The 23,949-nt window shown below is 51.1% G+C and overlaps 1 protein-coding gene across 2 annotated transcripts in view; it reads left to right on the top strand.

Moving 5' to 3' along the window:
• USP7 (ubiquitin specific peptidase 7) overlaps nucleotides 1-23,949 on the top strand; it is a 1,528,604-nt gene that overhangs the window by 488,572 nt on the left and 1,016,083 nt on the right. For both annotated transcript variants that reach the window (XM_086941365.1, XM_086941366.1), the window contains exon 7: nucleotides 18,478-18,608. In XM_086941365.1, coding sequence (XP_086797491.1) covers nucleotides 18,478-18,608 — 131 coding nt within the window. The remainder of the gene's footprint in view (nucleotides 1-18,477; nucleotides 18,609-23,949) is intronic.

Below are 23,949 nucleotides of genomic sequence, written 5' to 3'. Positions count from 1 at the left end.
TTGGCAAATTCAAGCCCACGCGGTGGACCTAAAATGGCGTCTGGAGTGGACCAGGAGGGTCCGGGGTGCCTCTCTTGAAGAAGGAAGCAAGGGCCAGTCTGGAGCAACCAGACCAGCAGCAGTGATGTTGTCGGGCGTTGTGTAGAAGGCCACAAGCCAGCGGGCTAGTAGCCACACAGCGCGGTGAGCACGCAAAAGCAGAAGGGCCCCACGCAGATCGTGGAGATGCTGGAGGGCTGATCTTCGGTGCTGGAGCTGCTCAGGGTTGGGGCTTCTCGGACCCCAAAGCACTCACCAGTGGAAGACTCGGTGGGCTTGTTACAAAGAAGTCGTGCAGTCTTGGCGATCGTCGGTCCCTCGAGGTCTCGTCGCACTCACGGTTCTCAGCTTTGCTGTAGAGGTGAGTAGAGGTCAGAGGTGCCAGGGAAGCCGGGTCTCGTCGAGCTGGGTCGTCGGATTCGTGAAGAAGGACTTGCAGCAGACCGCAGTGTTCTTAGGATGGTGCCCGCTTGATGCAGGGTGACTACTCCTTAGCCACAAGGGAGAAATCTTGAGAAGAGTCTTGAGTTCCTTTCGTAGAAAGTAGTTTCTTGATTCAAAGATGATCTAATTTGAACAGGGGGCCCGCTCCCATCTTTATACTAAAAAAGGGGGCTGACCCGGTGACTAGGTCCTGCCTATGGGTGGGACTAGGAGGGGGGTGGTTACACCCCTCTGCCATGCCGGACTTTCCCCAGGCCAGGGTCTGGTGTGCCCCTGGAACTGGTTCTGACCGGCCTATGCGTAGTGAGCACCGGGGTGCCACTCAGCAGTCACCTTCCTGAAAAGCCCTGCCTACCCAGGATACACAAAACCATGTCTGGGACGGTGCTAGCACCGCCCCGGACAGGAAACCCTTTGTCCAAGCCTCCCTCGCTGGGAGGACTCCCAGCAGCAGGAGGTCAGACTCGTGTCTGTGGTGGGAGCATCCATTTTGTGGAGCTGAGGCTTCAGTTAACTTTAACCGGGGTTCACAGTTACATACATGTCGTGTCCCTCTAGAAGGGTGAAATGCTAACCCCGTCGCCAGAATTGGCGAGGGGTTAGTATTCCAATTCGTATGACACCTTACTCGACATGTTTTGAGAAAGCAATACCAAAGTTAGCATTTAACCGCGAGGATTATAATACACTTAAGAGTATATGGTATGCGTTATCATGGAACAGCTATTAGGACTTGGTTCCGCAAGCTGCAGACAGGCTCAGCTCATGCCAGAGCACCATCTCACACGATTCCAAGCACTCTGCCTTCAGGATTGTCAAGGCCTGCCATAGGAGTGACTGATAGGAATCTGTGTGTTCATTTTAGGGTTAGGTATAGGTATACTACACCTACAGCAAAGTGTGATTACACGACTTTGCCACCCTATCAGACCCTGTAACTCAGGGCATGGGTGTACCCAGGGCTGCCAGGGGCTGCAGCATGTATTATGCCACCCCTGGCTGGCCTCCTAAATTTGACACGTATTATCCATCACCAAACCAGCAGACTGTCGAATAGATACAGCCGCTGCTGCTGTAACTCTCAAACAACTCGGCAATGCTCTAGCTACCGGATCCAAAGTTGACGAGAAATACGCACATGGACGTTGCTCATCGTCTAACTGCTGCGTCAAAACTGACAATGCACATCCCTCTCTCTCGTGAACATTGTGTGAAAGGCTTACTATAGTCGGGAGTACCCAACACAGGAGCCGAACACAACGTATCACGCAATTCTGAAAAACTCTTCTGACATTCGTCAGTCCAAGGAATAGGATTCGGAGTATCCTTAACATTAAGAGCTATCAAAGGTTTCGCAAGAAGCGAAAAATTCGGAATCCACTGTCTACAATACGATGTAATACCCAGGAAAGCATGCACTTCTCTGTGTAGTTGGCACACTCATTTTCGCAATTGCTTGAATTCTTTCTGGGGTCAATCTTCTTCCCTCCTTCGATAAGAGATGACCTAAGTAGGTCACATCTTGTCGAAAATACTGCAACTTCGAAAGAGACACCTCATGATGGAAATCTCTTCATTGTCAGCAGCCACTAACAAGTCATCGACATACTGAATAAGAGCAGCACCATGAAGTAAGACAATCGTATCAAGCTGTGTTTTCAAAGCCTGACTATATATGGATGGACTCTCAATAGCCTTGAGGAGCGCGCTTGAACCGGAAACTTCGGCCTCCTAAAGAGAAGCCAAAAATATCTCTATTCTCCTCGGCAATCGGGATACTGAAGAAAGCATTCTTCAAATCAATCACCGAAAACCAAGTAGCAGAAGCTGGAATCAGTCAGTAAAGCAGTGATATCTGGCACAACAGGGAATTCAGGAACTACAATCTTATTCACCTCACGAAGATCTATCACAAACCTATACACAGGCGGTTGTGAAGAATCAGTACGTTTCAGAACAGGCAAAACTGGACTATTGCACACATTACCTCTCGTTTCTTCAATCACACCTTTCTCAATCAGATCATAGATGATCGCTAAAAGTGCTCTTTCACCATCACTAGAGATCCGATATTGGGGAATACGTGGCAATCTAGCATTTGCTTTCAGCGTCGCAACGTATGGCGTGATCTCCAAAAGACTCGCATCATTAGGACCAGTAGCCCAAAGAGAATCAGGAAGAGAAGACAATTCTGCTGGAAGTGGATCTTTAGATAAATACATCAGAGAGATCACTCTCTTTTCTAATGTAAGCAGTACTCCTGAAGGAGAACAATGGAGCGTCACATACAATCTTTTCAACAAATCCAATCCCAACAAATTCTCACCAGAACCGGTCGTCAGAATAAGGGGTGCTTCGAATTCACAAGGTCCAACAGAAAGAGACAAAGGACTAGAAATCGGATTACTAACCGGGGCGCCAGAAAAACTTACTGAAACATTCGTTAAGCCAGACAAAGGTGCGCCAGGGAGTTTAGAGTGCATGATAGAACTCTACGCAGCACCAGTATCCAACAGCAAAGGCTCTGACACACCTGATGTAATCACTTCAACATAAGGTCCACTCTGATCTACTGGAACTGAAACAACTCCCTCTCTTTGTCTATGGCTGTCCTAGCAATCATTACCGTCCATATTCTCACCTTCGACATAGTAGTCGTCCGCATAGTACTGAGTCGTCCTACTAGACGCACCATTCTGCTGATCAAAGCTATTCATCGAATTATGTGGAGGAAAGGAACGCGCGTTCTGGGGGAAACCTCCACGTCCTCTACCTCCTAGGAGCTTGCTGAACACCTCGACTTCCCACACCAGAAGCACCATTCATGCGCTGTAACAGAACCGGACAACTATTCTTGAAATTGCCCTCTTCTTTGCAATACGCACACTGATTAGGGCCTACAGGAAAACGATGTTGAGAAGACTCAAACCTTTGCGAGTTTCTCTGATACTGCTGAGGATGCTGATAATCGCGCTGATTATTACGAGGCGGATATGCTTGCTGCAAAAGAACCGTTGTCTTCAACGCTTTAGTCTTCTTATCATTATCTCTATTCTCGTAGTACTGTGCAGTAGCCAATATCTGCGCTGACGTAGAAACAGCCCAAGATCTCTCAGAATCCTTCAACTTAGTACACAAATCGGGAAGCAAATTATGCACAAACTTATTGACAAACAACCGTTGACCACCTTCCGTACTCATATCCTGACCACTATGGTCAATAAATGTCTCTTCAAATCTAGTGAAATCGGACACACTTTCGTCTTTCTTCTGCTTACATGCAGACAATTTGTCCCAGTTTACTCGCATAGCAGGCATCAAAGTTTTCATGTAATTAATAATCCTACCAGGGAGTTCTGCAACTAAAGGCTCAGGTTTAGCACCACCAACTTGTCGGCCATCCGCTGCACCAATATTATTCCATGTATCACCTAACTCTTGCGCATGATCCGTATGAATAATCAATCCCCATAAAGGCTGAGTAACTACATTTCCAAACAACATGTCAATATCAGCCAAATTCATAACACATGAGTCTGCAGTCTGTGATAATTCCTTATAGTACCCTGCAGGATTTTTACGAGGATCAGGCAAAGTCTGCTTAAGGGCCAAAACTTCAGCTCGCTTCCATGGAACATGTACCCAAACACGCTGAAAATGAGCCGGCGCAGCTACGATACCAGCAACGGTATTGGCCTGAACTGCTTCCTTCCACACTGGAGGAACCTCTCTCATTGGATATTGTCGCACTTTTCTCCTAACAGAAGGATCAGGCTCAAACGACTGAGAAGGAGAGTCACTCCTAAACGACAACAATGTCGCAACTGCTCTTTTAACGTCGAGACCCACTATAGTTCCCTTCGCAAACTCGGACTGTACACGGAACAACTCAGACGAAGTCTGTCCCAAATCACCATCTTCCCATTCTTCACGAAGGAAAGTACACATCTTATCTAAAACCTACCTCTGCTTCGGTGCTTTCCATTGACGGAAAACATCCATACCAGACTCTAAAGTATACCTTAAAGGATTAGTAACCCATTTACGTGCTAAATGATCCAATACTGTCCGCTCATCGAGACCAGGCAATTGGCTACGCAATTGTTTACACTCTGAAACAGGGGTCATACCCAATGACCCAAAGAAAGGAGACAAAAGACCAGTTACAGTGTTAGTCATTCTCTGTCGAACAGAAGAAGAATTTGACAAAAGAACAGGAGACCAGGCCGACTGAGAGGAAACCAACGTAGGAACAGTAGCAGGAGAAGTGGCAGGTACAGGAGACAAAGTTGTAGGAATTGGAGGCGGAGCAGGTAGCAAAGTCGGCGGCCCTTGAGAAGGCTGCACTAGAGGAATAGGAGCCAACTGAAGAGAAGCTGGCGGTTGTAGAACAGGAGGCAAAGTAACCAGAGGTTGCGCAACTAAAGGTTGAAGAGGTGCCGTAGCACTCTGCACATAAGGGGGTGGCGAACTCAACAAATGTGACATCAAAGGATCTTTCCCAAGGTCCTTCGTTGCACCTTGCTGATGAGGTGGCAAAGCCGGATAACACTTATCGATCACCATTTTACGTTGCCTGTGCAACTGCTCACTCGCTTGTTCTTCTTCGTTATCTTTAAACTGTATAGCAGCCTGCATTATCAAGATACCCTTTTCTCTCTCTTATTTCTCTTCGCTAATTCTGTTTGGCTTCCTTTCGCCATAGGCGGAAAGAGTCAAACATCGCCGGCCGGGCTTCTTCTTGAAAAGTTTAACTTTTAAATTTTCTAAAATCTCCGTGTCATAGCTACCATATTGGGACCACTTTAGGACACCGTCCTTCCTAGTATATCTAATCCATACTTCATTATACGTGATGGGGCCCACGCCATGTTTCAAATAGAGCACATAGGTCGGAGTTCCAATCGGAGGCACCGGACACGAGTCCTCCAATCGGGAATCCCTATTACAACCACAACAAAATATCTTTCCAAGTCTGCTAAGACCAGGCATCTTCGCTCACTAGTCTAGCTTCAAACTTCAAGGGATTACCAAACTCGATAGTCTCGCAAATATACGAGTACCTCTGCTTTGGAGCTTGCAAGTCCCAAATCAAAGATCCCAAGGGGATACCCAAAAACTAAGGACTGGGAGACGCTCCACTCCTACTTAACTGAAATATCGATGACGTCGCCAGAAGACCCGTCTATCGTCTCGCTTTACAAATCAAAGGGCGCCAAGACAGGGCGACAGTCAGGGCAGCAGTCCTTCGTAGCCGTCAAAAAGCGGGGAACCTCGCAGCAAAGACTTCAGACCACGACGACATACAGGGGTCGATGAAGTGGCAGGCCTTCCTCCAGAATTTTCACACAAAGCTCCTCACGATCTTCAGGCTTGGACCGGTACCGCTGAAGTCGCCCTACGTTGGGCACCAACTGAAGAACCGGGTTTTAGAACCCAGCGGCGCCAGGGGCACGCCCAATGTCTTCGGGTTCACCTGTCTTACAATACAGAGACACGGGATACTTCTCGGTGACGTCAAGGATCAAATGTATTGGCTGCAAGCAGGAACAGAAGTCTACGAAGCATGACAATGGTGGTTCGTCAGACAGTCCAACTTAGTATTGCGAGACATCGTCTTTTATGCCAAAAATCACATTCCTGACTAGCATCAATTACTTACAAACTGTCCAATCAGTGACATTTCAAAAGGTATCGCATAACGACAAGCCCACTTTCAGTTGTCCAGCCCACTTTCAGTTGTCCAGCCCATCATCAATTATAAGAAAAACCCAACATTCTTGCTCGGACAGGCCGGACAAACCCATAATAAAAGGACCTCAACCCAAACCATAAATAGGCCATAAAATAAGGAACAGAAACAGATGAGAAGCAAGATAGAAGGGTGTGTGCGGGTACCATAAACTCCACAATGTCCTGCTCTTTGCTCTCTATCTTGACCAGCTGCCGAACAAGGAACTGGCTCAACAAGGTTAGCTTCGGGCAATGGAGTCAGTTTGCTCGGGTCACACAGAAGTCAGCAAAAGGTGTAGGTGTCCCAAAGACTCATTCGGCCGTAGTCATCGGCCTATGTGAGGGCAACCACAAAATGGCTGCCGTACACAAAATGGAACCCGAAGGTTCGGAACGAAATCCCTGAATACACAATGTATCCATCAATCGAACATGACGAAAACACTTGTAAATACTGCACTTGTCATTTGCGGTCCACTGATACCAAAATCGTCACGATACGATGACCTTTATTGAACGGGTTCAGAATCACGGAACCTCACCTCTTCCTTCTTTCTCTTGGCCAGCAGGGCTCTGCACTGGGCACTATCAAGGTCTACCTCTCTGCCATTTCTGCCTAATTAAGGCTACCTGATCAGCCCTCTTTGTTCAAGTCCCCAGTTGTAATCGGTTCTTGAAGGGCACATCTCACATGGTCCCCCCCCCTGTTCCTTTCGTGATGCCTCAGTGGGACTTGAACCTTGTTTTGACTTATCTGATGTGCGCGCCCTTCAAGCCACTTCATAACTGTCCCCTTCGTCTTCTGACCGTTAAGACTGCATTCCTGAGTGCCATCACCTCTGCCACGAGAGTGAGGGAGCTCCAGGTCCTTTCTTCACAACCTCCTTTCCCTTCTGTCCATCCGGACAAAGTTGTGTTGCGGACGCAGCCCTCTTTCCTGCCCAAGGTAGTCACAGCCTTTCACATCGGGCAGTCCGTCACCATGCCCACCTACTTTCCGCCTCCGCATCCCTCGAAAGAGGAAGAGAGGCTACATCGTCTGGACCCAAAACGTGCGCTCTCATTCTATCTGGATCACACACGCCATTTCCGGGTGGATGACCATCTTTGTTGGTTACGTGGGTGCTAAGAAGTGACGGGCGGTGCACAAACTGACCATTTGCCGTTGGGTCGTCTTGTGCATCAAGGCTTGTTATTCACTGGATAAAAAGGAGCTTCCTCTGTGGCTACGTGCCATTCCACTCGGTCCACGGCAGCCACTACTGCCCTTGCAGGACATCAGTCAGGCAGCTACGTGGGCCTCGCTGCACACGTTCGCAAGACACTACTGCCTGGATAGCCAAGTCCGGAGAGATGGCTTTTTCTGCTGTTCTGTTCTCCAGGTCTTTCTGGTGTGATTATTGGTTCGCAGGCACACCACCGGGGTTCGTATTGCTGGGGTATCTATTCTAAGGTAAGGAATCTTAATACTAACCTGTTTCTTTCAGATGCACAAGTTACTTCCCTTCGGTAACGATATATCTGTAAGTAACAGTAGTTAGTATTAGATTCCTTACCGCCCCACCCATCCTCCCCGTTTTGCGAATCGATATCTAGGGTTAAGGTCATCCCCTTTCAGGGCCCTAATTTCATGGCACCAGTGTTGGTTTTTATCATGTCTCTGCGTTTCTGGCACGGCAAAGCTGTGTATAAGAACTGACGTCAGTGCCCGAGGGCGGAGTCTAAGTACTCCGGCGACGTCATCCCGGCACCAACGACGCAGACGGACGCGGATCCGCAGACGCCTACCAACGTGCAGGGGTACTGCTACGCAAAAATTTCCGGATCACGACTGGCGCCTGGGGATTTTCTAAGGTAAGGAATCTAATACTAACTACTGTTTCTACCAGATATATCGTTACCGAAGGTAAGTAACTTGTGCGTTGAAACAACACAGTTGGCATCTCTGGCCACCTATCAGCTCCATGTAAATAGTACCCTAGGTACCCAGGGCATGGTGACCAGATAAGACCCCTAAGGGCTGCAGCACTTATTGTGCCTCCCTTAGGGGCCCTGTACCTGGTTAACCACCCACAGCCTTTGGCAGGGTGAGTGCTCGGTACAGAACTAAACAAAGAGTCGACATGGCACACATCCCTGTATGCCTTGCCCACAAACCCACTGCCCTGGCATACGTCAGTCACTTCCTCTAGCTGGGTGCCCTATGCCAGTGGTGTGGGCCCAGGTGCATGAGCCCTGTGCCCCTACAGTACCCAGGGCCATTCCTGGGCACTATAAGTGCAGTGATGCCATTAAGAGTATATGGTGCTGGGAGGTTGTCATTACGAACTCCATAGTACCATAATGGCTACACTGAAGACTGACAAGTTTGGTACCAAACTTCTCAGCACATTAAACCCGCACTAATGCCAGTGTGCGATTTAATGTAAAATGCACCAGAGGGCATCTTAGAGATAGATGCCCGCTGAAAACCTAACCTACAATCCACGTCTGGCTGAGTGGCTGCAAAGGCTGCCACACAACAGACATGTTGCTGGACCCCGGCGAAGGAGAGCCCCCCGATCTCCTGGGCCTGCAACAATGCACATCCTGGGCGAGGTGCTAGTTCTACTCCCCCAGGATGGGCAGGGGGAAGCTTCAAAGGCATGCCGCCTCTGTGAGTTACTCCAGACCATTTGCTGTACCCAGCAACCAGCCCCCACCAGTCCTGCCCCCCACTTTTGCGGGAAGACTGGCCCGGAAAAACTACGTCAGGAAGGGGTGTCTGCCAGCCTGTGCCAACCCCACCCCTCAGGTGGGGGAGACGAGGTGAAGCATGACCCCGGGCTCTTGCCATGTTGAAGATGGGGAGCCCTGCCCAATCACAGCTAGGCTCCGGCTCCCCTCCCACAGGAGAGGAGCAGGCTAGGGGGTAACCTGTAACGCCCATAAATTCAGTATTTAGGGGCTCCCTGAACTTTCTTTCCTCTGATCCAGATACGAAAAAAAGAAAGATCAAGAAGACCTGCCGTGTAGCTGCTAACAGGCCGACAACAACTGACATGGCCCCTGCCCTACCGGCCTGTCGATCCTGGAATCTGCTCCTGCTTAATCCCGGCGACTCCTGCGGACAGCAACCTTGGGCCACCCGGAGGACCTGCCTGCCTTGACCCTCTTGAAGACTGGGACTCCCATCAGCAGAGGCTCTTCTGCAACTACCCACCTGGTGCCAACCAGGAATCTCTGGACCACCCTACTCTGCACCCGCCGAGTCCGGGCAGGGCCCAACCGAACCAAGACCACGAGGACGTCCCCCCGGCAACTGGGACCCTAAGTCCAGTGCTCAAAGACCCTCCGCGACGAACCAGCCGATGCCTGCAGACTCCAAATCTGGGGTCACCCCAACCGCGACCAGCCGAGGGTAATCTTTACCGACACCCAAAGACACTCCTTCACCCGTCACCCTACAGCCACCTGTGCCTCCCTTTGGGGTACCTACATGTGCTCCAAGATCCCAACTTGCCTCTCGAAGTGCTGGTCGCCCCTGAAGTCTCCAGCCCCGAGCCGACAGCCTTTGTTCCTTTTTGACCTTTCCCATTGGATATTGAGCGCCCGAAGGCTCAAAGCACCCTGCACCCAGCCGCTCGAGTGCCGCTGGCTGTGGCCCCTGTGTCCTATCCTACTCTCCCCCCCTCCCCAGAGCAAGTGACTAGGAGCCCAGCTCCCACAGTCGCGTGGCCTACTAGCCAGCAGCCACCAACCGAAGGCCTCCCTTTTCTCATTGGATATCATTGGGCCTACCTACCTCTGCACCCGGCCGCCCCTGTGCTGGGAGTGAACTAACTGTACTTATCTGACCCTGGGGGACCCCTGAGTCTATGCTCAGAATCTTAACTTCACCAACCAAGTACTCACCTGGAAACAGGTAATTTACTTACCTGCCATTGGATAACATACATTTTTTAAGTGTGAAGTTTTGAAATCTAAAAATATTCACATAAAATCAGCCAAATTCTGAAGTACTCACCTGTGATCATGGGAGAAGCCAGTACTGTACCTTTCAGTCCAGTACTGAACTGCAAAAGTAATCCCTAGGGGGGTTACTAGAAATCTGTATTTTCTCCATAGGAACCCATTGTCTGCTTTTCTATTATTTCTTGTCGTCTTTTGAAAACTTGAAATATTCTTTTAAAAATCACACGAAATACTGAATCGCAATTACCTACCTGTTTTGAGTTAAGACCCCAGTGCTCGGCCTAGGAGACCAGTACTGGATTACAAAAGTAACGCGATCGTACTTTACCTGCAACCTGAATTTTCTCCCATTGAATAACATTGTCAGATTTCCATTGAAAAGTTTCGAAGTGTGAACTTTTTAAAACCGCTTTATATTCATGAAAATTCACTACAGTAACTAAATCGTTTTTGCTAATCTGGTTTCGGCTTAGACCCCAGTACCGAATCTAAGATCTAGTCCTGGGACTACTAAAGTAATCTATTTAGTAATCAACTGTACTTGCATTTTGAAAACCCTTTGAGCTCAATGCTATAGTGTGTTTTAGGATTGTGTTGCCTACTGTCAATACTGTATTAGTTGTGTGCACAAACTTTATTGCTCCTATGCTAAGTAATTACATGAGAGAACTCATAAGAAAAGTATATTTTTAGATCTGTTTGTTCTAAAAATAAAACGCCTATATCTTTGGATATAAAAACAATTGGCCTGGAGTTCAGTCCTTGAGTCTGTGAAACCTTTTGCAGACTGAATGTGTATAACAAATGCTTTACACTGTCCTCTAGTGCTGCCTTACTGCTCGACCAAGCTACCACTTTGGAGAGTAAGGTCTGTTCTGACTTTAACCTCTGTTATACCTCTGGGGTTGGTGGACTCTATACACACTGTACTTCATTCTAGTCCAGTATATATAGAGCCACTTTCTCACATTGGTGGATCAGTGGTAAAATACAAACTTGCATTTGTGGATTACTTGGTTACTATCTGATCACACTACAGAATTCATAAATTCCCTTTAGAATTCTGAAATTGGTCTTTTCCAAAAATACTAAGTCTGGTAGGGCCTTGCTTAAGTCCCATTAGAGTTTTTGAAAAATAAGTCACTACAAGCTAGGGTAGAGGGTTAGAACTGTCAGGTTAGAATGTCTCAAAATAACCCAGCTGTTAGTAAAGATAATGTAAACCTGGTGGAGGAACTCAACCTCACACCCTGCTTGCACTTAGACTTCAAGGAATTGAGGGCACTATGCAAAGTTAAAAAAAATAGCTGCATCCAACCAAACAAGGGCTCCAGGAGCTCCTGGCTGAATATGCAAATGACCACCCCTCTGAGCAGGGTGACACCCAGCCAGAGGAAGGAGGAGTGGATGAGGAGGATAATGATCCCCCCCCATCATTCCTAAGGAAGAATGGGTCACTGTACCCTTGACTCCAAGAGTTAGCCTTTGGGAGCCTGAGAACCACACAGGTGGACTGGGCCCCAGAGAATACATTTGGGGAGAACCCCAATTTAGAGGACAACTTCTTAGCAAAGGTGACCAAGAGATTAGACCTAGATACCAGACTCCTGGCTCTAGAAATAGAAAGAAAATAGATGTTCTTAGCCCCCATCTCTGGTGGCAGCAATACCAATAACCAGGATAGAGAGCAATCTTATGATATTAAAATCCCCAAAGGGATTGTCCCTAAATTTGAGGAAGGTGAGGACATCACCAAGTGGTTCACAGCCTTTGAGAGGGCGTGTGATATCGGAAAACTAAAACCTCTCTGGGGGCACTTCTCTAGGAACTGTTCTCTGGTAACTGCAGAGACAGGCTTCTGACCCTCTCTCCGCCAGATGCAGGGTCCTATGACCTCATGAAGAAACCTCTGATTGTGGGATTTGGACTCACTACTGAGGAGTATAGAATTAGGTTCGGGGGGGGGGGGGTCACAAAACCCAGACCCAATGGTGGATAGACTTTGTAGACTACTCAGTAAAGACACTGGATGGTTGGTTAACTGGACACAATGTGCATGATTTTACTGGACTTCATAATTTGTTTATGAAGGAACACATTTTGAGTAATTGCACAAATTAAAAGTTGCATCAGCGTTTGGTAGACCTAGGCCCAATTTCTCCCCAAGAATTGGGTAAGAATGCAGACCACTGGGTCAAGACTAGGGTGACCAGGACAGCCACTGGTGGTGACCAAAAGAAAGTGCTCACAAAACCTCCCGAAGGGAAAAATGGTGAGAATCTCCAAGATTAAGTCAGTCTTCCGAAGGGCCCCAAAAACCTGTGTGGGTGGGTCCCAAACTACTCCCTATGTGCCTCAGCCCTACAGGGGAAGAAAGTTTGATCCTAACAAGGCCTATTTTAACAACTGTAATAAGTTGGGACATTTAACTGTAGACAAAAACTGCCCCTACAACAAAACCCCTAAGGCACTCAATACAGCTACTTCAGGGACAGTAAATCTACAGATGGGATCAGAGGAGGGCCCAGCGCAAATCTGGGAATACACTCAAGCTAGTCTGGTCTCCTTGGAGAAATGGAGGTTGCCAATGTAGCTGGTTGGCCACCCAACTGTAACAAGTATCTGCAATACCCCTCCATTAATGGAACTAAAAGTAGAAGCCCTGATGGATACAGGTGCCAGCATCACTATGGTAAGGGAAAGGCTGGTTTCCCCAAAGCAATACCTGGTTGGGAAAACTTACCCAGTCACCAATGCTGACTGGATTACCACCCAACGCCCTCTGGCTATGGTGACAGGATGGGGGGAGGTTACTGTCCTGAAACTGGTAGTGGTCTCTCCATAATTGCCAGCTGACTGTCTGCTTGAAAATTAACTGGAAACCTCAGCCTGAGCGGAGGTTGAGCAAGTAACCCATGCAGCCATCCTGGGTATCCCTAGAGTGGTGTGTGTCCAAACCAGAGCACAGAGCAAAAAGAAGGGTGAACAAGTGAGATTGGATCCTGAAAGTATGGCCCAACCAACCAAGAGAAAAAGCAAGGAGACTGGGGAACCAGCTTCTACACAGCCAGCGTTCAGGACCCCTCTCCTCAGGGAGAGGACTTGGAAACCCTAGAAGGAACTGAGCTTATGGAGCTTGAGCCTTACCAGGTTGGACTCCTGGGCCCAGGGACCCACTAGGGAAGCGCTGTGCCAGGGTCAGCGAGACTGCCCCACTCTTGAAAGCCTGAGTCAGCAAGCAGCTGCAGAAGCAAAGGGAGATGTCAGTGGTGCCCACAGAGCTTATTGGTTAGAGGGATTACTGTATACTGAGGCAAGAAGCCCCAATCCTAGAGCTACCAGGAGAGTGGTAGTGCCGTAGAAGTACAGGGAGTTCCTCATAACTTTAGCTCATGACATCCCCGTAGTTGGACACCTGGGGCAAACCAAAACTAGGAAAGGGCTGGTTAACCACTTTTACTGGCACCAGATGAACCAAAAAATTAAGGAGTTTGTGAGCTCCTTTGTTACCTGTCATGCCAGTGGCAAGACAGGTGACCAGCCCAAGGACCCGTTGATGCCACTGCCAGTGGTGTGGGTGCCCTTTGAAAGGGTAGGTGTGGACATTGTGGGTCCACTTGAGCCTCCCACAGCCTCAGGGAACAAATTAATTCTAGTAGTAGACGATCATGCTACTAGGTACCCTGAAGCAATTCCCCTTAGGGTTACAGCAGCTCCTGCAGTAGCCAAGGGCCTCTTAGGTGTCTTCACCAGGGTGGGGTTTCCTAAGGTGGTGGTTTCAGACAGAGGTACCAACTTCATGTTTGTTTACCTGAAACGCATGTGGAAGAAGTGTGGGGTGCAGTACAAGTTCACTACCCCATACCACCCACAAACCAATGGTCTTATAGAAAGGTTCAACAAGACATTGAATGGTATGATCCTGGGGCTCCCTGAAAAACTCAGGAGATGGGATGTTCTGTTGCCATTCCTGCTTTTCGCTTATAGGGAAGTGCCACAGAAGGGAGTGGGGTTTTCACCCTTTGAACTTCTGTTTGGTCATCCTGTAAGGGGACCACTCTGTCTTGTAAAGGAGGGTTGGGAGAGGCCTCTCCAAGAACCTAAACAAGACATTGTGGACTATGTGCTTGGCCTAAAGTCCAGAATGGCTGAGTACATGGACAAGGATTCCAAGAATCTTGAGGCCAGCCAGGACCTGCAGAAGCACTGGTATGACCAAAAAGCTGCCATGGTTGAATTTCAACCTGGGCAACAGGTGTGGGTTTTGGAGGTAGTGGCACCAAGGGCTCTCACAAGACAAATGGAGTGGCCTTACCTATCCTGAAGAAAGAGTGAGGTCACTTAGTGGACCTGAGCACCAGCAGGACACCCAAAAGGGATATCCATGTGAACCGCCTCAAGCTCCACAATGACCAGGCTGACCTCACCATGCTGATGGTGACTGATGAGGAACAGGAAGCTGAGAGTGAATCTCTCCCTTATCTCATCTTTTCCAGCCCAAAAGATGGGTCAGTAGATGGAGTAGTCTTTTCAGACACACTCACTCCCCAACAGCAGGCTGACTGCAAGCAAGTCTTGCACCAGTTTGCTAGCATCCTTTCCTTGACCCCTGGTCTGACCAGCTGGTGTACCCATGATGTGGACACTGGTGACAGTAACCCTGTCAAAAACCAAATCTATCGACAATCAGACCAATTCAAGGAAAGCATCAAAGCTGAAGTCAGCAAGATGCTGGAGCTAGGGGTGATTGAACCTTCTGAGAGCCCCTGGGCTAGCCCAGTGGTTCTAATCCCTAAACCTCAACAGGGTGGAAAGAGAGAGATGAGGTTCTGTGTGAACTTTAGAGGGCTCAACTCTGTCACCAAGACAGATGCTCACCCCATTCCAAGAGCAGATGAGTTGATAGACAAACTAGAGGCAGCCAAGTCCTAAGCACCTTAGACTTGACTGCAGAGTACTTGGCAAATTGGCATGGCCCCAGAGCCAAAAAGAAAATAGCATTCTCCACCCCAGATGGGCACTATCAGTTTACTGTGATGCCTTTTGGGTTAAAGAATGCCCCTGCCACCTTCCAGAGGTTGGTGAACCAAGTCCTGACTGGGTTGCAATCTTCAGTGCAGCCTATCTTGATGATATTACTGTCTTTAGCTGCACCTGGCAGGATCACCTTATCCACCTTGGGGAGGTTCTACAAGCCCTGCAATCTGCAGGACTGACGATCAAGGCATCCAAATGCCAGATAGGGCAGGGCACTGTGGTGTACTTGGGCCACCTTGTTGGTGGAGGCCAGGTCCCACCCTTACAGGCCAAGATCCAGAGCATCCTGGACTGGGCAGCTCCAACCACCCAGACCCAATTCTGGGCATTCCTAGGCTTGACTGGGTACTACAGAAAGTTTGTGAAGGGATATGGGTCTATTGTGACTCCCCTCACAGAACTCCCATCCAATAAGATGCCCAAGAAAGTAAACTGAACTGTTAGCTGCCAAAAGGTGTTTGACACCCTGAAAGTAGCAATGTGCTTAGCACCCATTCTAAAAGCACCAGACTACTCCAAGCAGTTCATAGTGCAGACTGATGCCTCAGAGCTGGGGATAGTAGCAGTACTCTCCCAGATCAATGAGGAAGGCCAAGACCAACCTGTTGCTTTTGTAAGCAGGAGGCTACTCCCCAGAGAGCAGCGTTGGAGTGCCATTGAGATTGAGCCCTTTGCTGTGGTTTGGTCCCTGAAGATGTTGAGGCCCTACCTGTCTAGGACCCACTTCCTGGTTCAAAATGACCACAGAACTCTCAGATGGCTAATGCAGATGAAATGGGAATATCCCAAACTACTGAGATGGTCCATCTCCCTACAGGGTATGGACTTTGAAGTTGAACACCAACCAAGGACTGCCCATGCCAATGCAGAGGGACTTTCCAGGTTCTCCCACTTAGACAATAAAGACTACCTAGGGCAAGGTTAGTCTCATCACCTTACGTTTGGGGGGGGGTTGGGTGAGAAAGTGCCATATTTCTTGCCTTGGTCTGCCCCCACTTTTTTCTGAATTGCTGCTGTGCTTTAACTGAGTGTGCCCTGGGCTCCTGCCAACCAGGTAACCAGGGCCTGTATTTCGTCCCTAAAAACTGTTGAAACAAAATGTAATTGGCATCTCTGGGCACCTATCAGCCCCTAGTAAATGGTACCCAGGGCATGGTGACCCGAGAAGACCCCTAAGGGCTGCAGCACTTACTGTGCCACCCTTAGGGGCCCTGTACCTGGGTACCTACACACTGCCTTTGGCAGTTTGAGTGCCTAGGTACAGAACTAAACAAAGAGTCGACATGACACACATCCCTGTATGCCATGCCCACAAACCCACTGTCCTGGCATAAATCAGTCACCCCTCTAGCTGGGTGCCCTATGCCAGTGCTGTGGGCCTAGGTGCATGAGCCCTGTGCCCCAACAGTACCCAGAGCCATTCCTGTGCCCTAAGTGCAGTGATGCCATTAAGAGTATATGGTGCTGGGAGGTTGTCATTACGAACTCCACAGTACCATAATGGCTACACTGAAGACTGACAAGTTTGGTGCCAAACTTCTCAGCACATTAAACCCGCACTGATGCCAGTGTGAGATTTAATGTAAAATGCACCAGAGGGCATCTTTAAGCTGCCCCCTGAAAACCTAACTTACAATCAACGTCTGGCTGAGTGACTGCAAAGGCTGCCACACAACAGACATGTTGCTGGACCCCTGGAAAGGAGAGCCCCCGATCTCCTGGGCCTGCAACAATGCACATTCTGGGCGAGGTGCTAGGTCTCCTCCCCCAGGATGAGCAGGGGGAAGCTTCAAAGGCATGCCACCTCAGATTCTCCAGACCATTTGCTGTACCCAGCAACCAGCCTCCACCAGTCCTGCCACACACTCTGGCGGGAAGACTGGCGGGAAAAAACTACATCAGGAAGGGGGGTGTGCCAGCCTGTGCCAACCCCACCCCTCAGGTGGGGGAGACTAGGTGAAGCACGACCCCAGGCTCCGGCCATCTTGAAGATGGGGAGCCCTGCCCGATCACAGCTAGGCTCCTGCCCCCTCCCACAGGAGAGGAGCAGGCTAGGCGGTGTACTCGCCCCAGGGCAGGGACCCATTGGTCCCTGTCCTTCCCCTACCTGGAACGCCCCTAAATTCAGTATTTAGGGGCTCCCTGAACCTCCCTTCCTCAGATCCCGATATGGAAAGATCAAGAAAAAGTAAACCCGCTGTGCAGCTGCTAACAGGACGACAACAACTAACTTGGCCCCAGCCCTACCGGCATGTTGATCCTGGAACCTGCTCCTGCTTAATCCTGGCGACTCCTGCGGACAGCAACCTTGGGACACCCGGAGGACCTGCCTGCCTTGACCCTCTTGAAGACTGGGACTCCCATCAGCAGAGGCTCTGATGCAACAACCCACCTGGTGCCACCCTCCTCCCTTAAATACCTTAAAGGTGTTTTTGTTGAACAGGTTTGTTTAATATTTGGTGCTTCTTTTTGTATTGTGTGATTTATAGAAAATGCGTATATTCTTTTGCTTTCCTTTTAATTTTACACTGTTTATTTGTTTGAATATTGTGTACTGTGAACACTTTGAATCTGCTGTCGTTCCACCTGTTCGCCTCTGAAAAAAATGGGTTGAACTGATGTCATCACGCCGACGAGGTTCTTATGGCTCCGGTGACGTCATGCGGAGTCGCGAGCGGAGCGTTGCCATTGTGACGTCCTCGTCGGCGTGGAGAGCTAGGGAATAAATTCCACGTAATGCTGGCGCAGGGGATATTCATAAGGTGAGGAATCCACAGGCAAATACTGTATCCACCAGAAAAAGCATTACTGAAGCGAAGTAACTTGTTCTTCCCTCCATACTTAAAATAATTCTAATGGTGAACTAAAAAAGTAAACCAGTTATGTACACTCTTTTGGTGACTTGGGTTCCTATTATATATGGACAAATTACTATTTGATAAAGTGGGGAAGCTGTGATTAATCCTAGATTTTCCGGTGTCACATTGTGCAATTAAGCTTTACTGCCCCTCTACCCACCTTTTCTCAACTCTCCCTTCCCAACTGCCACTCCACTGTCATCAGTACGGCCCTTGGTCACATCACAGACCAAACTTCTTGGCCCCATGGAAAGTGTTCGAGCACTCAATCTCTAACTACCATAATTTTACCCGGCCCTTCTCTTGATGGTGGTTGCTTAATGATTGGATCACTCTCTACCAAGAGGATACATGTTAAAATGTTATTGTGGGGAAGATCGTAAAATGTTAATGTTCATACATTTCATTTTAGGCTGTGTATATGATGCCTACAGAGGGAGACGACTCTTCAAAAAGTGTTCCTTTAGCATTACAGAGGGTATTTTATGAACTTCAGCACAGTGATAAACCAGTTGGAACAAAAAAACTAACTAAATCATTTGGGTAAGTGACGTGATTATGACATATTGATACTCTCCAATAATCATGTGTCGTTTTTGAAAATACCTTTTATTCATTACATAAATTTCGTGTTCGAGGCATATGAGCTGCAATTCACACACTATGCATAGATCACCATCTGGTGTTGTGCCCGGATGTTTGCACTTGTTTTTGTCTTCGTAAAGTGTTTGGAAGCCACAAGATGGGCGGCGACTTCTTTGGATGTAGTGCCCATGGGCATCTGCTCCATCTTTAGATTTTTTTTTCCGCCATCGGGCTCGGATGTGTTTTGTCACGCTCCAGTACGGAACAGTCATCGATTCCACTGTCAACGTGCAATCCTTCACCCTATTTATGGTATTTTTTTTAATTGCGAACCCCAGTAGGCGCGCATCTCTCAAACATCGAAGTCCTCGATTCCGATCGACGAGAGCCTTCGGGCCTGCCTTGGTATCTGGTTCATGGAAAGGACTCCATTCAAGAAGTGTCTTCAGTTTGGGTTGAAGTTTCCCCACACACCGATCTTCATGAGGTTTGTAACCTCTGACTTTCACTGGAGCACGAGACTAGAAATTGTGGACCTTGTGCCTCTTTCTGCTCCAAAAAGACCATTTGGGGTCATCTAGTTCGAAGAACAATGGTTCTCTAGTTGACATCCACTCCCGAAGACATCTTCCAAGAGGGCGTCGACGAACAGGAACGAGTCGAACACAATGCCTCCGAAGCCGAGGACTCTGACATTGAAGACCTCACTCCTCCGCAGCGGGTTGTAAGTAAAGACATCAACCCCGACCCCCTCCATACACCATTAAAATAGGCATCTGAAAGAGACACGTTAGTGATAGATTCCTTACCTTAGAATATCCCCAGGCGTCAGACTGGATCCGGAAATTTTTGCGTAGCAATACCCCTGCGCGCTGGTAGGCGTCGTCTGCGGCTCCGCGTCCGTCGTCGGCGTCGTGAGCGCCGGGATGACGTCATCGGAGTATATAGACGGCGCCCATGCGCGCTGACGTCAGTTCTTCTTTTTTCCGCGCCAGCTAGCGCAGATCCGGAAGAAGCTCTACCCCCAGTCACTTTTTGACTGACAACTTTTTTGATCTTTTTGATCCTCTACTTAGTCGATTCTCGACTATCGGTGCCAGGGATGCCCGGGTTCAAGCCTTGCTCGAAGTGCGGCCGACTCATGTCGGTCACGGACCCCCATCGCCGGTGCCTGAAGTGCTTAGGCCTCGACCACGACGATCGAACCTGTGACGACTGCCGGGCCCTGACGTCGAAGGCTAGGCGGGAGCGGTCCCGCAAGCGTCTCGAGCTGAGGCAGTCGGCCCCGCGCCGCTCCAGGTCCCGGTCCCACGGGAGGTCGAGGGACAGGTCGCGAGGTCGGAGTCATCGACGTTCCGGGAGTGGTCACCGATCGTCTGGTTCCAAGTCCTCAGGTAAGAGGCATGAGAGGTCGGAGCGACACCATCGGTCCTCCGACCCGCCCCGTCGCTCGCACGATGCGACCGGGGATTCGGGCGACACCGCCCACGTGGCTCCGCGGGAGTCGCAAGCGTCGCCGCCTGCCCCACACCTTCGGGTCCCTGGGCACGGCGCGTCGCAGGAGGAGGTCGAGAGGTACCTCATGGCCATGAGGGCCCTCCCTCCTCAGTCGGTTCCCGTGGCGCCTTCGGGCCGATCGGCTCCGTCTGGAGGTCCTTCCGGGTCGGGCGCTTCGGCCCCGACGACGTCGGGTGCTTCGGCCCCGGCGCCGCTGGCGACTTCGGTCCCGGCGCCGCGCGACCTCGCTGGATCCGGCTCCGGATCCGGGACCTCGCCGGTCGACCCTGCGACCTCACCGGCGACGTCCCTTCAGGTGTCGTCCCCGGCAGCCGTAGTGGTTGCCGACCCCAATGCTTCCTACGGTCCACCTCAGGCGTCGGAGGGGCGCCGCTGGGCGCCGATTCCGTCGGCCGTCGGAGAATTCTATCTCCACGAGGAGGCCCTGGCTGTTAATCCTGGTCTCCAGGAGCTGGGTGACGAGGAGCAGTGGGAGGGGTCCGAGGACCCTCTGGCACGTGATTGCCAGTCTCATCAGGACTGGACATATGAGCTTGGGGAGGCCAGTGGTATTGACACATCGCCAGACACTGGATTTACGTCGCCCCCGACTGTGGCTTCGGAGGCGGGTTCTGCTTAGTGTAGTGTTGACGAAGGCAGCTAAGGCCCTAAACCTTGAGCTCCCCGTCGCGGCCGTGAGGACTAATCTCCTCACTGAGGTACTCAAACAGCAGTCCGGCTCCGCGGAGCCCCTTCTGCCGTTCAATGAGGCCTTGTGTGACGTTCTGCTGGGCACTTGGTCCAAGCCCGCCACAGGTCCCCCTGTGGATAGGAACGTGGCCAGACGCTACCGCCCGGCACCGGGCGACCCTTGCTTTTTGTCCACCCACCCCACCCCCGAGAGCCTGGTCATCCAGGCCTCCAACTCCCAGTCCGCATTCCCGTCGGCCCCGCCCGACAGGGAATCCAAGAGATTTGAGCAGTTCGGGAAGAAGGTCTTCTCGTCTGTGAGCCTAGGGCTCCGGTCAGTGAACACCAACTGTCTCTTGGGCCGCTACACCCACACTCTGTGGGACACGGTTGCGGAGGTGCTGCCACAATGCTCTGAGGAGGTCAGGGCTAAACTCAGCCAAACCCTTGCGGACGGCCGAGATGCGGCACGCTTTTCCATCCGGTGTGGGCTGGATACCACGGACTCACTGGGCAGGGCGATGGCAACGACGGTGGCGGTTCGACGCCACGCCTGGTTGAGGTCCGCCAATTTCTCGACCGATGTCCAGGCCACTCTCCTGGACATGCCGTTTGATGGCCGTCGCCTCTTCGGCGACAAGGCAGACCATGCGCTGGAACGTTTTAAGGACTCCAGGGCCACGGCCAAGTCCTTGGGCCTTGCGGCCCCACGCCAGCAATCGGGTGCCTTTCGCTCCTTTCGTGGCCACGGAAGGGGCGCCCCACCACGGACCGTCAGCCACGCGCCGCAGAATGTTCAGCAACGCGGTGGCGGCCGTGGGAACCGCCGTGGCGGTGGTCGGGGCCAGCGGCGAGGCCAGTCCACACCTCCCTCAGCAGCCCCCGCCTCAAAACCTTCCTAGTCCGAGTTTTCAGGCCCATGTGACGCCTGTGGGAGGCAGGGTTCGCCATCACCTCTCCCACTGGCATACAGTCACTTCGGACAGGTGGGTGCTGCAAATTGTCCGAAGGGGTTTCTCCCTCCCCTTCGAGTCTTCCCCTCCATCCATGCCACCTCAATGCCACCGTGTGTCGGGGGATCACTTGCGACTTCTGCAAGAGGAAGTTTCGGCCCTCTTGGCCAAGAGGGCCATCGAGCGCGTTCCTGGGCCAGAAGTAGGACGTGGCTGTTACTCCCACTACTTTCTGGTACCCAAGAAGGGCAAAGGGGGCCTACGCCCTATCTTGGATCTGCGGAACGTCAACGGCTTCCTCCGTACGGAGAAGTTCAAGATGCTCACTTTGGCTCAGGTCCTGGCTGCCCTGGACCCAGGAGACTGGATGGTAGCGTTGGACTTGCAGGACGCCTATTTCCACATCCCCGTCCTGCCGGCCCACCGGCGTTACCTGCGGTTCACGGTAGGCCACGAGCACTTTCAGTTTACCGTGCTCCCCTTCGGCCTTACCAGCGCCCCGCGGGTGTTAACGAAGGTGATGGCGGTGGTCGCAGCCCATCTGCGCAGGCAAGGGGTGTCAGTCTTCCCCTACCTCGACGACTGGTTGTTGAAGGCGGGCTCGCCCCAGACAGTCGTCAGCCACCTCCAGACTACGGCCGACCTCCTGCACTTGCTGGGGTTCTCCATCAATGTGCCGAAGTCACACCTGTGTCCCTCTCAGAAGCTCCTTTTCATCGGAGCGGTTCTCGACTCGGCGCAGTTTCGGGTTTACCCACCCGAGCAGCGGGTTCGGGATATTCAGGCTCTGATTCCTATCTTCGGGCCGTTATCCCGGGTCTCGGTCAGGTTGACGCTGCGGCTTCTGGGACTGATGGCCTCCTGCATCCTTCTGGTGCGTCACGCCAGGTGGCGGATGCGGGCTCTGCAGTGGGACCTGAAGTTTCAGTGGGCCCAGCATCAGGGCAACCTGTCCGATCATGTCCTGATCTCGGAGGGCACTGCGAAACAACTGCAGTGGTGGCTCACGGACCGCGACTGGGTCAGTGGCAGGCCCCTCTCTCTACCCCAGCCGGAGCACGTAGTTGTGACGGACGCGTCCCTCCAGGGCTGGGGAGGCCACATGGGAGAGGCGGAGATCAGAGGCCTCTGGTCTCCGGCGGAGTCCCGGCTCCACATCAACCTTCTGGAGCTGCGGGCGATTCGTCTTGCACTGAAGGCATTCCTCCCCTCTGTCAGGGGGAGCGTGGTGCAAGTGTTCACCGACAACACCACCGCCATGTGGTACTGCAACAAACAGGGCGGTGTGGGGTCGTGGACCCTTTGCCAGGAGGCTCTGCGCCTATGGCAGTGGCTGGAACATCAGGGCGTGACTCTGGTGGTTCAACACCTGGCAGGTTCTCTGAATGCCAGGGCGGACGAACTCAGCCGCCGGTGCATGATGGATCACGAATGGCGTCTGAACTCGGATGTGGCGCAAGGTCTCTTTCGACAGTGGGGAGAGCCTTGGTTAGATCTATTCGCCACAGAAGAGAACGCGCAATGTCAGCAGTTCTGCGCGTTGGAGTTTCCAAGGCGGCACTCGCTCGGAGACGCTTTTCGTCGCGAGTGGAGCTGCGGCCTGTTGTACGCCTTTCCGCCTATACCACTTCTGCCCAGAGTGCTGAAGAAGATCAAGCGCGACCGGGCCCAAGTTATCCTTGTGGCTCCGGACTGGGCTCGAAGATACTGGTATCCCGAGCTACTCAGCATGTCAGTCGATCCCCCGATTCGTCTGCCTCTTCGGGAGGACCTTCTGTCGCAGCAGCAGGGGACGGTCCTGCACCCGAACCTGTCCAGTCTCCACCTACAAGCTTGGAGATTGAGCGGCGGCAGTTGAGGCCATTTGACTTGCCTCCCGAAGTCTGTGACATCATTCTGGCAGCCAGGCGTCCCTCCACTAAGTCGGTATACGCCTGCCGGTGGAATAGATTTGTGGCATGGTGCGCAGCAAAGGCTGTGGATCCCCTCTCTGCACCCCTTTCGGAAGTGCTGCTCTTTCTTCTTTCCCTTGCCCAGCAGGGCTCTGCTCTGGGCACTCTTAAAGGGTACCTCTCTGCTCTTTCAGCCTTCTTGAGGCTACCAGATCAGCCTTCTTTGTTCAAGTCCCCTATAGTGAGTAGATTTCTGAAGGGCATCAC

Source organism: Lissotriton vulgaris, chromosome 10 (genome assembly GCF_964263255.1).
Source record: "Lissotriton vulgaris chromosome 10, aLisVul1.2, whole genome shotgun sequence".
NCBI lineage: Eukaryota > Metazoa > Chordata > Amphibia > Caudata > Salamandridae > Lissotriton > Lissotriton vulgaris.
This window is presented reverse-complemented; position numbering and strand designations above follow the sequence as displayed.